The sequence below is a fragment of the Haliotis cracherodii genome, unplaced genomic scaffold, assembly GCF_022045235.1.
Source record: "Haliotis cracherodii isolate W230 unplaced genomic scaffold, xgHalCrac1.p SCAF_17, whole genome shotgun sequence".
NCBI lineage: Eukaryota > Metazoa > Mollusca > Gastropoda > Lepetellida > Haliotidae > Haliotis > Haliotis cracherodii.
The window spans coordinates 5,183,512-5,200,424 of NW_027266272.1; the positions used below are offsets into that span (position 1 = coordinate 5,183,512).

At 42.9% G+C, this 16,913-nt stretch overlaps 1 protein-coding gene across 2 annotated transcripts; it reads right to left on the reverse strand.

Annotated features, from left to right (window-relative positions):
- Positions 1-246: 246 nt before the first annotated feature.
- Positions 247-10,612, reverse strand: LOC139464850 (4-trimethylaminobutyraldehyde dehydrogenase-like). Of its 2 annotated transcripts, none has more exons than XM_071246401.1 (10): positions 10,574-10,612; positions 9,274-9,452; positions 8,625-8,770; positions 8,032-8,161; positions 6,787-7,031; positions 3,040-3,147; positions 2,325-2,444; positions 1,462-1,650; positions 746-975; positions 247-585 (listed from the first exon to the last, which is right to left on the reverse strand). In XM_071246401.1, exons 2-10 carry the CDS (start codon positions 9,443-9,445, stop codon positions 378-380), a joined length of 1,548 nt encoding a protein of 515 aa, XP_071102502.1. In that variant the 5' UTR covers positions 9,446-9,452; positions 10,574-10,612; the 3' UTR covers positions 247-377. The 2 variants fall into 2 exon arrangements, with proteins under 2 accessions (XP_071102502.1, XP_071102503.1); XM_071246402.1 differs by lacking the exon at positions 10,574-10,612 and adding an exon at positions 10,016-10,081.
- Between the last annotated feature and the right edge of the window lie 6,301 nt (positions 10,613-16,913).

Sequence of the window (16,913 nt, forward strand, 5' to 3'; positions counted from 1 at the left end):
TAGAAAACAATGTATGGAGAATTAGTGCTTAATACCAACATTAAGACCAACAGCCTAGATCTCAAGACCAACCAGCTAGACCTCAAGACCAGCCAGCTCGACCTCAAGACCAACCAGCTAAACCTCAAGACCAACAGCCTAGATCTCAAGACCAACCAACTAGACCTCAAGACCCACTGGCTAGCCCTGAAGACCAACCAGCTAGACCTCAAGACCAACCAGCTAGACCTCAAGACCAACAGCCTAGATCTCAAGACCAACCAACTAGACCTCAAGACCAACAAGCTAGATCTCAAGTCCAACCAGCTAGGCCTCAAGACCAACCAGCTAGACCTCAAGACCAACCAGCTAGACCTCAAGACCAACCGGCCACATACTCAGTATGGACAATCCACATCATTCATCTCCACATACACCGACTTGATCTGACTGTAGTAGTCCAGGGTGTCCCTGCCATTTTCCCGTCCGATTCCTGATTTCTTGTAGCCCCCGAAGGGGACCCCGACAGGGTAGATGTTGTAGTTGTTGACATAGAGTGACCCTGCCTCCATCCCCGCTGCGACACGGTGCGCCCGACACAGATCTCTGAAAGTGATCATCCCAAGAGTGATGTGGAATTTCAATACTCTCTAAATAATGAGTGGAAGCAGATTCCTGTCATATCATTGTTTCTATGTTACATCATGGAGTGAGTGTGTGAGGCTTTTGGACAGCGAGAAACACCTGGAAACTGATCTCTCCTCACCTGGTAAAGACACCTCCTGCAAGGCCAAACTCTGTCTCGTTGGCACGCCTCAACACTTCCTCTTCCGTGTCAAAGGTCAACACCGACATGACACTACCAAACACTTCCTCTCGTACAACGGTCATGTGGTCGTGGCAGTCTGCCAGTATGCAGGGAGACAGATAATGCCCGTGTGCGAGCCGGGGGTCAGATTGAGACACCCTCTCTCCACCATACACCACAGTAGCACCCTGAACAAACAAACAGGCAAACTCTCAACATTCACATTGAAGAGGATCTTTTGGACTTTTTCAGCATTTGAATTTTGGTGGTCACTTTTTTATTATTACATGTTCACACTTTCTACCCTGTGGCTGAAAGCTGAAAAGTCCTGAGTACGTGTGTACCAAAGAAAATGTCTTTTGGAAAGAAAGGATTTTTCGAGTATTACGAGAAGTGATAATTCTATCAAGACCTTTAAGAATCCTACCGTCTAGTTGGTTCACAAGCAGTATCAAATCTATATTGGACCATGATTTTGTTGATGACCACAAAAGAAAATATTAATATAGAGGTTCTGATATGACACCTGCATGTGTTTCAGCTCTGAAACCTCACAGTTTCTAATGAAATTTACAGGTATCAAGCCTCAGATTTGAAGAAAAGGTAATATAATTTTTTTCTCTCCAGATTTTAGGTAGAACATATTTCAAAAAAAAAAAAAAGCAAAATTTTACCTCTTTCTTAGCCCTTTGAACATATGCCAGCACCTTGTCTGCCTGGCTGCTGCTGATTGTAGCACCGACAGTTGTGTCTTCAACATTCGGATCCCCAATCTTCATCTTTTGCGTGCGCTCTACGAGCTTCTTAAGGAACTCTTTCACCACATCCTTCTGGACAAACACTCGTGTTCCGTTCGAGCACACCTGGGTGATAGAAGCCAAAGCCTCAGTGTGTGATAGTAAGACTGCCTAACACACAGATTTATTTCTTGAACGCTGCACTCTTAATATTCCAAATATATGATGGCGGTCTGTACATAATTGAATCTGAACCAGACAATCCCATGACTGATATCATGATCAATATCTAGATTGATCCACGCAAATGGGATATGATGACATGCATCAATCAAGTCAGCGAGCATGACCACCTGAACCCGATCCCTCTTACGACAAGCATAGTCACCATTTACGCCAAGCATGGGTTACTGAGGACCTCTTCTAACCCAGATCTTCACCATCTAAGGTTTAGGGGGTCCCAATTAATCGATCTGTAGTACATCTGTAGGTACTTTTGGGGACAATAAAGTATGTGAGTGAGTGAGTGAGTATAGATTTACACCGCTTTAAGCAATATTCCAGCAATATCACGGCGGAGGACACCAGAAATGGGCTTCACACATTGTACCCATTGTCGGGAATCGAACCCGGGTCTTCGGCGTGACGAGCGAACGCTTTAACCACTAGGCTACCCGACCGCCCCCAATAAAGTGTGTGAGGCAGGAAGTGAGATGATAATGAAGGAATCACTACATTCTGGTCTGATGGCCTGTTTGTACCAAAACCTGTAAATATCGACCAACACTGCAACACTGTACCTGTCCTTGGTTGCTGAAGTTGGCTAACATTGCCCCTTTCACAGCGTTGTCCATGTCCGCATCAGAGAATATGATGAGTGGTGACTTGCCTCCCAGCTCCAGAGTGACGTGCTTAATGTCCTGGCAAAACATTCATTATCATTGCAACAAAGGAATCTGGTTTCTTGCTACTCTCAACGAACAAATATTTTAAAACAAATAATCATGCACAAACTTCTATTTTCTGTGTATGTGAATGTGAATACTACTTATGGCTAATACATGTCAATTAATTATATCCTGGTTTACACGATGCACAAATGTGTGTCCAGAAGGTACAAATGTAGAGAATGGAAGCAGAAAAAGAAAAGAATCTATCCATATGATCCTTAATTCATTCTAGGCTCTTAAGTAATTATCTGAATGTACAGTACACCACACCATTTCATTACTTTACAGAACCCTCATATAGCCTGCAAGGAACCTTAAAAATCATTATTTGGGGTCCTCTGGACCCCTACTTTTGTAAGTCAAGGTAAAACCCTGATATTTTTTTGTTTGTTTGTTGTTTAATGCTGTACTCAGCAACATTTCATCTGTATGACAGGGGTCTGTAAATAATGCAATGTGACCAGACAAACCAGTGATTGGGATACGATGACATGCATCAACAAAGTCAGTGAGGCTGACCACCGCTCCCCGATTAGGGATTCACTTGGTTACCATGGATACTGACCTGGGCACATGCTTCCATAATGCGGGCCCCCGTTGGGACACTCCCTGTAAAGGACATCTTAGCCACTCCAGGGTGTCGAGACAACAACTGCCCCGTCTCCCCCTCGCCCTGCAACCACGAAGCATAACAAGGGTGATGAGGCACTAAAGGATTGCTGCATCAGAGTGAGTGAGTTAAATCAAAATCTGCTCCTAGCATCCAGCAGGTGGTCCAACAGCTCATCTGAATAACGTAACATTCCCCAGGTGCTGCTATGTCTCACCTGAATAATATAACATTCCCCAGGTCCTGCTATGTCTCACCTAAATAACGTAACATTCCCCAGGTGCCCCTATGTCTCACCTAAATAACGTAACATTCCCCAGGTGCCCCTATGTCTCACCTGAATAACGTAACATTCCCCAGGTTCCCCTATGTCTCACCTGAATAACGTAACATTCCCCAGGTGCCCCTATGTTTCACCTGAATAACGTAACATTCCCCAGGTGCCCCTATGTCTCACCTGAATAACGTAACATTCCCCAGGTGCCCCTATGTCTCACCTGAATAACGTAACATTCCCCAGGTGCCTCTATGTCTCACCTGAATAACGTAACATTCCCCAGGTGCCTCTATGTCTCACCTAAATAACGTAACATTCCCCAGGTGCCCCTATGTCTCACCTGAATAACGTAACATTCCCCAGGTGCCTCTATGTCTCACCTGAATAACGTAACATTCCCCAGGTGCCCCTATGTCTCACCTGAATAATGTAACATTCCCCAGGTGCCCCTATGTCTCACCTGAATAACGTAACATTCCTCAGGTGCCCCTATGTCTCACCTAAATAACATAACACTCCCCAGGTGCCCCTATGTCTCACCTAAATAACGTAACATTCCTCAGGTGCCCCTATGTCTCACCTAAATAACATAACATTCCCCAGGTGCCCCTATCTCTCACCTGAATAACATTGTAACATCCGCCAGGTGCCCCTATATCTCACCTGAATAACATTGTAACATCTATCAGGTGCCCCTATGTCTCACCTGAATAACACTGTAACATCTATCAGGTGCCCCTATGTCTCACCTGAATAACATTGTAACATCCACCAGGTGCCCCTATGTCTCGCCCGAATAACATTGTAACATCCGCCAGGTGCTCCTATGTCTCCCTTGAATAATGGAACATCCACCAGGTGCCCCTATGTCTCACCTGAATAATGTAACATCCACCAGATACCCCTATGTCTCGCCCGAATAACATTGTAACATCCGCCAGTTGCCCCTATGTCTCACCTGAATAATGGAACATCCGCCAGGTGCCCCTATGTCTCACCTGAATAACATTGTAACATCCCCCAGGTGCCCCTATGTCTCACCTGAATAACATTGTAACATTTATCAGGTGCCCCTATGTCTCACCTGAATAACATTGTAACATCTATCAGGTGCCCCTATGTCTCACCTGAATAACATTGTAACATCCACCAGGTGCCCCCGTGTCTCACCTGAATAACATTGAAACATCTATCAGGTGCCCCTATGTCTCACCTGAATAACATTGTAACATCTATCAGGTGCCCCTATGTCTCACCTGAATAACATTGTAACATCCATCAGGTGCCCCTTTGTCTCACCTGAATAACATTGTAACATCCATCAGGTGCCCCTGTGTCTCACCTGAATAACATTGTAACATCTATCAGGTGCCCCTATGTCTCACCTGAATAACATTGTAACATCTATCAGGTGCCCCTATGTCTCACCTGAATAATGTAACATCCACCAGGTGCCCCTGTGTCTCACCTGAATAACATTGAAACATCTATCAGGTGCCCCTATGTCTCACCTGAATAACATTGTAGCATCCACCAGGTGCCCCTATATCTCACCTGAATAACATTGTAACATCCATCAGGTGCCCCTGTGTCTCACCTGAATAACATTGTAACATCTATCAGGTGCCCCTGTGTCTCACCTGAATAACATTGTAACATCTATCAGGTGCCCCTATGTCTCACCTGAATAACATCGTAACATCTATCAGGTGCCCCTATGTCTCACCTGAATAACATTGTAGCATCCACCAGGTGCCCCTGTGTCTCACCTGAATAACATTGAAACATCTATCAGGTGCCCCTATGTCTCACCTGAATAACATTGTAACATCTATCAGGTGCCCCTATGTCTCACCTGAATAACATTGTAACATCCGCCAGGTGCTCCTATGTCTCGCCTGAATAACATTGTAACATCCATCAGGTGCCCCTGTGTCTCACCTGAATAACATTGTAACATCTATCAGGTGCCCCTGTGTCTCACCTGAATAACATTGAAACATCTATCAGGTGCCCCTATGTCTCACCTGAATAACATTGTAACATCTATCAGGTGCCCCTATGTCTCACCTGAATAACATTGTAACATCCGCCAGGTGCTCCTATGTCTCGCCTGAATAACATTGTAACATCCATCAGGTGCCCCTGTGTCTCACCTGAATAACATTGAAACATCTATCAGGTGCCCCTATGTCTCACCTGAATAACATTGTAACATCTATCAGGTGCCCCTATGTCTCACCTGAATAACATTGTAACATCCGCCAGGTGCTCCTATGTCTCACCTGAATAACATTGTAACATCCATCAGGTGCCCCTGTGTCTCACCTGAATAACATTGTAACATCTGTCAGGTGCCCCTATGTCTCACCTGAATACCATTGTAACATCTATCAGGTGCCCCTATGTCTCTTCTGAATAATGTAACATCCACCAGGTGCCCCTGTGTCTCACCTGAGTAACATTGAAACATCTATCAGGTGTCCCTATGTCTCACCTGAATAACATTGTAGCATCCACCAGGTGCCCCTATGTCTCACCTGAATAATGGAACATCCGCCAGGTGCCCCTATGTCTCGCCCGAATAACATTGTAACATCGACCAGGTGCCCTTATGTCTCACCTGAATAACATTGTAACATTTATCAGGTGCCCCTATGTCTCAACTGAATAACATTGTAACATCCACCAGGTGCCCCTGTGTCTCCCCCGAATAACATTGTAACATCCGCCAGGTGCCCCTATGTCTCACCTGAATAACATTGTAGCATCCACCAGGTGCCCCTGTGTCTCGCCCGAATAACATTGTAACATCCGCCAGGTGCCCCTATGTCTCACCTGAATAACATTGTAACATCCGCCAGGTGCCCCTGTGTCTCACCTGAATAATGTAACATCCACCAGGTGCCCCTATGTCTCACCTGAATAACATTGAAACATCTATCAGGTGCCCCTATGTCTCACCTGAATAACATTGTAACATCTATCAGGTGCCCCTATGTCTCACCTGAATAACATTGTAGCATCCGCCAGGTGCCCCTGTGTCTCACCTGAATAATGTAACATCCACCAGGTGCCCCTATGTCTCACCTGAATAACATTGAAACATCTATCAGGTGCCCCTATGTCTCACCTGAATAACATTGTAACATCTATCAGGTGCTCCTATGTCTCACCTGAATAATGAAACATCCGCCAGGTGCCCCTATGTCTCACCTGAATAATGGAACATCCGCCAGGTGCCCCTATGTCTCACCTGAATAATGGAACATCCGCCAGGTGCCCCTATGTCTCGCCCGAATAACATTGTAACATCCACCAGGTGCCCTTATGTCTCACCTGAATAACATTGTAACATTTATCAGGTGCCCCTATGTCTCACCTGAATAACATTGTAACATCCACCAGGTGCCCCTATGTCTCACCTGAATAACATTGTAACATCCGTCCGGCAGCCCTGCTTCAGTATATATCTCTCCTAACATGACGGCTGTTAGCGGAGTGAGGGGTGAGGGCTTGAAAACGATGGTGTTGCCGCATGCTAATGCAGGTGAGGACTTCCAGGCCGCCATCTGGAAGGGGTAGTTCCACGCCCCTATTGCCCCAACAACACCCAGGGCTTCCCGGATCGTATAGGCAAACGACCCCCCTGCCAGCTGAGTGAAGTCGCCTGGAAGAATCAGTCAGTAACTACTTATAAACACAGAAGTGCATAACCTGTGCCAACGTAAAGCTTTACCCTTGCTATGCTATCGTGGAGTTCCCTGAAGACATGTTATCTAGACCTTGTTTAGAGGCTAGTATTCAGACCCAAGTCTGCAACAATTGTCAGTAAAAATTCCCAAATCGGATCATAACTTGGATGTTACTTTTGACAGTGGATTGAGGCGCCACATACCACAAGACCAAACATGCCCCATGTTGAAGGAAAGTGATGCAAAATGAACTGCTGGTCTAGATGACGTGAGTTGGATTTTACGCTGCTTTTAGCAATATTCCAGCAGTATCACAGCATGGGACACCAGAAATGGGCTTTACACATCGTACCCATGTTGGGAACCGAACCCGGGTCTCCCGTGTGATGAGCGAATGCTTTAACCACTGGGCCAACCAACAGCCCCCAGATTTGCACATGAGTATACAGTTATAGACCTGTTTTATGATAAAAAAAAGAAACATTGACTGAGGATGCAGTCCATATTTGTTCTATTATATAATGATGAGACAAAAGCAGATTCAGCAGATCAAACCATGTGAGCTACAATACCACAGGGGCGGTCGGGTAGCCTAGTGGTTAAAGCATTCGCTTGTCACGCCGAAGACCTGGGTTCGATTCCCGACATGGGTACAATGTGTGAAGCCCATTTCTGGTGTCCCCCGCCGTGATATTGCTGGAATATTGCTAAAAGCGGCGTAAAACCATACTCACTCACTCACTCACTACAATAACACAAGAGAGTTCCAACCAACTGAGACATCTGATTGGTTTGGGGATACCACTTCTGGGTAATTCCATTCTCTTATTATTAATTCATACATGTCAAGTCAATACTGCAAAATTATCAGACCTGACATGGGAGTCAATACGCATATTTCCCTTAAATGTCAAATGACGTGACCGCTTCTCGGCCAGTGAATATGGTGGAAATCTTTGCATGATATAATGATACCTGTTATTGCTGCTGCAAGGCCACCATAGTAGTCGATGGTGTCGGCACATCCCTGAATGTCGTAGCGAGCCTCCCAGATCGGCTTCCCTGTGTCTAGGACCTCTGTACGGGCCAGTTCTTCACACCTCTCCTGTAACCATGGTTTAAATGGCATTACTGGTACCGGCACATCTTTGGAGAGATTCCCACTATTTCTACCCTAAACCACAACAATTAACCTTTTCATTGTCATTGTGTCGTTAAAATTTAACTCAAAGTCCAATATCTTTACAGGACTTCAAAGTTTTCATAACAACAAAACTAATATGTAGACAGTTGATGTGTGTACATACTGTCCCTGAGTATACATCAGTGATAGACACAGCCACTAGTCTGTTAGTCTAAGGCTAGTAACAATCTAGATGGGCTAGTTGTATTAATCCCATATTTAGTTATTTTACATAACCACTAGTCCTAAATGTGCTGCACCACAGAATCAACCTATATTAACTGAGAGGTTTTATAGAATTGACTTTTTCTATGTTAGCTACTGCTTACCACGGTGGTTAGTTCTACCTTGGACCAACGCCCACCCACACCCCCAGTGTATGTACCCTGATCAGCTGGGCTGCTTTCCTTAGGACCTGACCCCTGTCGAACCCTGCCTTTTGAGACCAGGCTGGAAACGCCCGCAGAGCAACATCGATAGCGCCATCTACTTCCTCCACTCCAGAGTTCTGTATCTGACGCAGAACTTCACCTGTGAACATGTCAATGTTTAGAAAGTCAAGGAGTCCATATCATAACCCCAGAGACCCAAAAGTTGAAGATTTGGGGGGTCCCAAGATTCAAATAATATTGCAGCTAACTCAAGCGACGTCAAGACGTTCCTTCATTGTGTACTTGTGTGCTTGCGTATCAAAAAGTCTCCCATCATACATATTTATTCCTAATAGTAATACATAATATTAATGATACAAAAACATAGTCAGCTAATAATCTCTACACAGTAGCAAGTAAAGATATGAGTACCAGCCATACCGCAAAGAGTAGCAAAATTGCATTCTGACACTTTTGCAATTTGTCTGACATTCTTATATATCATTACCAACATGAAACATATCTTTACAACATTTTGGATGACAATCAGTTAATGTCAATAAAAAATTTATCTCAACCCCTGTCCCCATATTATGTATATTAGAAACTTTATATACACAATCTACAAAGTAAGGGTACACCTTGCATATTGCAAAATTTCACCTGTTGCAGGATTTATGAGATCAAATCTGTTGGCTGGGTCTTGTCCCGGAGGTTGATTTCTCTGACCATTGACGTAGTTGAGTGGCTGCTGTACCTGTGTGGCTGTGCCTGTGACTGTGGTGTATCTGCGTCTCAAACATGTACATAGCTGGGCACTTACTCTCAGTCTCATGGTGAATCTGATAACAAAAACATAATTGTGAACACACAATGCCATTTAGAAAGTGGTCAAATGTAACAAATGTTACATTTGGGATAACACTTTCTGAGTAAAGTACAGATTCTCGTACTCGTGTTCATAGCTTTCGGTCATGGGAGCCATGCCAGTTTACACATGACAGAGGGGTACACAAAGTATGTGATCTAGATTACCAGTTGTCGGACTTTCATTTTTGCGGAAGCCTCGGTGTCTAAGCCGGGTTAGATCGCTGACTTTGTGTGCTGGCGATTAGGTGCCTCACTCTGGCAGTGTGGGTTTGAATCCCGGACGGGATTCCATGTCATTTCATATCTTATTTGTTTTATATACCAGTAATTTCATGACTTTCTGACTCTCTACTTCTTTACCCAGATTTCTAATATATTTGTTTTTAACAATTTTGCAGACATAGTTAAATAAAAATGACATATAAATTTATTATGACTGGAGCCAATGTTAAGTGTTAAAGTATGTCACTAAAAGTATCCACTTTAACATTGGCAATTTGGCATGATAGGCACTGTCATATATTACGTGACCTACTTGGTATATTCTACGAAAACTGCTTCGGCATTTGAAGTTGGCACTAGTTCTGTAGTCCTTGCCAAACTGCCAATAGTAAAGGTATCATAAGGACTAGTAGAACATTGGCCTATATAAGGATTTTGCTGTATGAATCATTATAAGGACAAGTGGACTAAAACTGTCAGTTTCTATCGTTGTGCTACCAACCAGGTCAAAATGTATTATCAGGTGCTAACGTAGCCGAGAGCCGCGTAGAGATGGGGTTCTACCGCCAAGACCCTATCGTGGCTCTCGGGTCGTGCTAACGGAACTTCGTATTCTTGAAAAGAGCCTTGAACTAAATACATGACGCCATATGCATTTATAACTGTCAATATTGTCTCTTGAAGAAAAGGGGATTCTAGGCCAAATTGACCCAGGACTACGAAACAAACTATTTACGTAACGACCTGACGGCAGTTCTCGATTGTCAGGCTGGTACTGAGCTTAAATATCAGGTGCTTTGCAAAAATCGAAAATATTGACAGGCAAAAAAACCCAATAAGTAATATTTTAACTTGAACAAAATCCACGAACCTGACACACACGCAACCTAAGCGTGCAGAGTAGCGCCGACCAAAGCAGACAACTTTTAAAGGGAGGTAATGATAAACATGTATTGTCTTCCGTACCGCTAAAACAATACCATTTTCCTCATCCGCGAACTGTCCTCGAAAATTTATTATGGTTGTACGCGAAAGCGTTATATCTTCTTGTTATTTGGAGATAACTTGCAGCAATCAGTGTCAACGTGAATCAGATAACGGACGCGAAATCCATTTTATGTGCGCTTCTTTTACTCAGTTATGTAACGGCGTGTCAGCTGAAAGGGGCACTGATCTACAGGGACTGGCTGTTGCCTTTGTTATTGTTTTTCCTACGTTAGTACCCGGATGATATAGCAGAAATCTTGACGAGTTCGCGACCTGTGCTGTTCCATTCGTAAGCGCATGTGTCGCTTTTATTGATATTGTAAGGGGGTATGGTCACATTGATCAACAGCTGAAACACATAAAGTAGAGAATTTTATGGATGTCAAATTCTTTATTATGGGGATAAATCTATGATAACTTAAGTACTGGCTTCCATACTATCAGCGCTAATTACTGTAAAGTGTTGGCTTCCATTGTCTGTTGCTAATCACCTATCAGCGCCAATTATCTGTTGGCTTCCCTTGTTAGTTTCCACTTTTGTTATTTTATTAAGTATGTTGTTCTTACATGTATAGGACGGTCGGGTAGCCTAGTGGTTAAAGCGTTCGCTCGTCACGCCGAAGACCCGGGTTCGAATCCCGACATGGGTACAATGTGTGAAGCCCATTTCTGGTGTCCCCCGCCGTGATATTGCTGGAATATTGCTAAAAGCGGCGTAAAACTCACTCACTCACTTACATGTATATATATATATATATATGCTCTCTGCCTCCTGGCATTCATTCACCCGATGAAGGAGTAAGCATGTACTCCGAAACATTGTGTTCCTCATAACAAAGAAGTTGACAGCCATAAATTCTCTTCCTTATGTGTATCACTTCTAAATGACTTTCAAAGACCTAACTGAAATACATTTTAGTCTTGAAAACAATAAGGAAATGCAGGTATCTTGGCATCGGTAATGATGAAGATGTTTTGATAAGTTACCTTTTAAGTTTATATTTCACCTGAGCATTGCTTATGTTATCATGTGTATATTTTATAGTCAAAATGTGGATCATTTTCATTTAGGCAATTTATTATACGCCTAAATATTCAGTTATTTTACAAATAGACTGAGACATCTGTCCATTTATGTTATTATGATAACGAATTCAAAACACGTTTATGCTTTAATTTCAGCACCCAGTGACTGAAAATGATAGGATTAAAAGAAAACGAATCTTCAAAATACATTTCTATAGTTTTGGCTTCTAATTTTAGCATAATTCGTCTATTGTGATGTTTTAAATCCTTATGAACCTCTTATTAATTATTAGTCAATCTGTTAAATAAATAGACAGATATTTCAATCAATTTGTACATTACTGAAATATTTAGCCATTTTATAAATTGCCTGAGTGAATCACATTTTACACATTGACTGTAACATATACCCCCTACAAACGAAAAGGCTTGTGAAAACAACGTCTGTCTCGCACCGAATAAATTCCCAACTAAAACGTAGAGGAACAAGAACTATTCTATTCAATGCAACATCAAATGAATAAAAACAAAATGCAATTATCATAATTACATTCTACCAAAGTTACATGTATACATTTAGACAGCTACCTTGTTCGAGGAATGTATCCGAGAATATCCACAGATATACGTCTGCAGCTGTACAAAGAAGCTTATTCGTCTCTGTAACAATCAAACATTTTAAAATATATATAGCGTTTCGGGATATTATAACCTGTGTTCGTTTCTCAACAGATCACTTCGTTTGTTTCATGTATAACCCCCCAAAGGTCAGCTGAGAAAGCCTACGTGACAACTATTTTCATAATGTCCACGGTTCTCTAAAAAAACCATAATGTTAGATAACAATGAACAATCAATCAACGTATTATCGGCTGATCCTTTGAAGAAAGTATGTTGTTTTAACATATGCACTTCACGCCCAGATATTGATGGGTGTGTTCCGTCTGCATTAGTAAACCAACTCATGTTAACACTTACTTTTGACAATGATCATTTGATTTACAGGGTAACTGTATAAGGTTTCAGAGTTATTAGTACCACTCCACAAAGAGAGAGAGTGAGTTGAGTTTATTTGTTTGTTTGTTGTTTAACGCCGCACTCAGCAATATTCCAGCTATGTGACGGCGGTCAGTAAATAATCGAGTCTGGACCAGCCAATCCAGTGATTGACGTCATGCGCATCGATCCACGCAATTGGGATACGACGACATGCACCAACCAGGCCAGAGAGACTGACCACCCGATCCCGTTATTGGCCTTTTACGACAAACATAGACGCCTTTTACAGCAAGCATGGGTCTTTGAAGACCTATTCTACCCCGGATCTTCACGGGTTTAACATTGCTTTGATTTCCAGGTCAAGGAATGAAAGCCCGAAATGATACATGTCTTAAACATTGAGCATTTCGGTGAAACGCATTAGCATAGGTATAATGCTAACAAACCTAGAAACATAATCAGGGAGAACCAGGATTCCAACCAACGGGAGAGGTTTCTGGTGCGCCTAAGTGACGTCAGGCGGTGACCCCTCCTCTATAAGATCCTTACAGTATGAGGGTTCGCGGGGATGTAATGTAACCTATTGATTCCCAACTTGAAGCGTAAATATAAAACGTCAATGCAAGAGAAAAAACAGTCTTGATTACACGCAGAAATAGATTCCAGTTGGCTTAAGTCTGTGTGATTGCCATTGTTGCAGGTCTTCCTGCCATGTACTTTCTCAAACATTAATACAGCGCCCGCTTTATATATGAACTACAGCGGAGGTGAATCCTATATGCAACATAGAAATATCAGTAACCAAGAGTTGCTTCTATTCCAAGTTTCAACAGTTTACGGTAAGAACGCTTACTGTCATTTCTATGTACGACCGTGCTTTTCAAAAAAACGTTTTCATTTTGAAACGTGATACTTTTTTTCAAGAAGCCGCATACAAGTACAGATAAACGGTGGATAATTCAGGATTAAAAAAAAAAATCTTTCATCGGGAGGATTTTTGCAAGCGGCGGGAGATGAGAAACACAAAAATGAATTAAGAAGGCACACTGGCACTGTCATCCACATGTAAAAAAAAAACAAAAAAAACAAAAAAAAACAAACTTGTTCCCGATAGTCTAGATTGCCTCAGCTCTATTTTTACCAATGTTATTTCGTGCCTCGAGAGTTTCGTGACCCAGTAGTTTCGTATTCCTTTTGCCATTTCGTAACCTGATGATTCCATTCGTCACCACTCGCCCCTTTCCGTAACTCGGCTTGTCCCGGAATAACACGAGTTGGTCACGAATGGATGATTCGTATCCCTTTTGCCATTTCGTAACCTGATGATTCCACTCGTCACCACTCGACCCTTTCCGTAACTCGGCTTGTCCCGGAATAACACGGGACCTGCTGGTCTTGTATCCAGTAGGTCGTTTCGTAACCAGGCTGTTTTGTATACATTTAGTATCCATCCTTCACGAGACAATGATATAAATGGATTTGACTCCATTAATTTAGTATACGTTATTTCAAAGGAAAAGAATTTCCGTTTGCACCTCACAATAAAGTAGTGTCCTGGTTTGTTACAGGTTAGAATATACCAAGTGGTTCACATCATAGCAACATTAAACATAATAAAAAATAGAACAGTACCTGTCACGCTGATGTGGAAGCGGCTAGTTTCAGTAACACAGTTAAGCACTGAATTTGCTTGGCGCCAATCTTCAGAAATTTATGTACCATTTTTTATGTTAGTATATCTGTAAAACTGTTAAGAACTAACATGTATAATACTTTATTAAACTCCGGGTAACAAAACGACCTTGTCTCATTATACGAAATGAGACGGGACCCTCCTCACACAATGCGTAGTGTGTGAGTGAGTATGCTTTGATGCTGCTTTTGGCAATATTCCAGCAAAATCACTGCCGGGATATGGCCTTCTCTTCATACGCGCTCGCACGCTCGCACGCACGCATGCACGCACAGAGAGAGAGAGAGAGAGAGAGAGAGAGAGAGAGAGAGAGAGAGAGAGAGAGAGAGAGAGAGAGAGAGAGAGAGACTCATCGTCGCGTCATAGGCTCGTTAACACAACTGTTTCACACAGACTCATCACAGACTCTCAAGGACACATCATGAACTCGTACGATATTTCTGAAATTTACGTTCAAACGCCGTTACCATTTTCACCATCCTTAGGTCAGTAGTGACACGAACGAGTCTCCGACAGACACGAAGGAACACAGAGACAGACCAGAGACCCACTTAAACTCACCACTGAGAATTCTTACCCTAACCGGCTATCCATTCATCGTATAAGAGAATACAAGGCAGCGTTGTACATGATGACCCTCATATTGATATTTTGTGAGCGCTTCGCCATTTGTGCCTCACAGTTTTGCGCTTGTTCCAGAATGAATTTATTGTCGGGATAGTTCGGTTTTTATCTTTTTGTTTGTTTTTCAACGATGCACCCCTAAAATATGACGGTAGTCTGTAAATAATCGAGTATGAACAAAACAATTAAGTGACATATTTTGTGAACAGCGATGACACGATATCAATCAAGTCACCTAACCTGACCACGCAATACCAGTATTCTAATCCTCAAAATTACTACGGGGATCGTCCCGTTAAACTAGGTCTTCATCTTGTTAAAGACGACAATTCTTGTAAGAGTCGACTAACGGGATCGGGTGGTCAGGCTCGCTGACTTGGTTGATGCATGTCATCGTATCCCAATTGCGTAGATCGATTCTCATGATGTCAATCACAGGATTGCCTGGTCCAGATTCGACACACCGCCGTCATATAGCCAGTATTAATTCGAGAAGGAGTGCGATAAATATATAATGGACAATGGAAATTAGATTAATAATGGCTCGTCATTCAACCTTGTATAAACATCAATTAAACACACGTACATAACCTTCCACATAACTTGCTTGATACCGGTGAAGATCCGGGATAGAATAGGTCTTCAGCAACCCATGCTTGCCGTAAGAGGCGACTCTACTTGTCATAAGAGGCGACTAATGGGATCGGGTGGTCAGACTCGCTGTCTTGGTTAATGCATGTCATCGTATCCCAATGGCGTAGATCGATGTTCATGATATCAATTACTGGATTGTCTGGTCCAGACTCCATTATTTACAGACCGCCGTCATATAGCTGGAATATTGATGTATGCGGCGTTAAACAACAAATCAACAAACAACAACAACGCTTGCTTGATAACAGTGCTAGTATCTACACCAAAAATGTCGCTGTCATTGTCATTAAGAAGTTGTATATACATAGAACTCTCCCTTGTTCAAGTGATATAATGTTTAATGATGTATAATAGGGACACTTTATTGCCACTCGGCGTTGATTGATTTTTATAATGTATCGATCTTGCTATCGATCATTGACCGGTTTTCCAATAGTTGACTCCACATTATTCTACCATGTTGATGAAAGTGGAGTCGTATGCATGTTGTTTACCGCCGCATTCAGCATTATTCCGTCTATGTCATGGCAGCCTGGAAATAATCAGACTGCCTCCATGGTCCAGTGGATAGAGCGTCTGCCCGGAGAGCATAGGTGGCTCGACTCCAACCCGCATTATACCAAACCGGACAAGAATAGTTATTCAGCAACCCATGCTCACTTCTGGTAAGATGCGACTAACGGGATCGGGTGGTTGAGTTGAGGTGAGGTGAAATGGGGTTTAACGTCGCGTCCAAGGTTATTGCACTTATATAGCGACGTGCATGCACGTGTATGTATGTTTGTGGCTGCTTGTACTAGGCCGGACTGATGCCGATTTATAGTGCTAGCTCACTGAGATACCATGCCGCAGTTTAACATGAATACCCCACTCAGACACAGTCTACTGACTCCGAGCCGACCAGTCCTTGTTTTAGCCCCTTAAAGCCGAGCGCCAGACAGGGTAACAACAAGTAACATCTTTTAACGTCTTTTGGTATGACGCGGCCGGGGATCAAACTCCGGACCTTCCGCTCTCCGGGCGGACGCTCTACCACTGGACCACGGAGGCGGTCTTGACATGGTTGATGCATGTCATCGTATCCCAATGGCGTTGATCGATGCTCATTATTTCAATCACTGGATTCTCTGGTCCAGACTCGATTATTTTCAGACCGCCGTCATTTTGCTGGACCATTGCTGAATACGGCGTTAAACACGAAACAAACAAAGCATTATACTAAAAGACG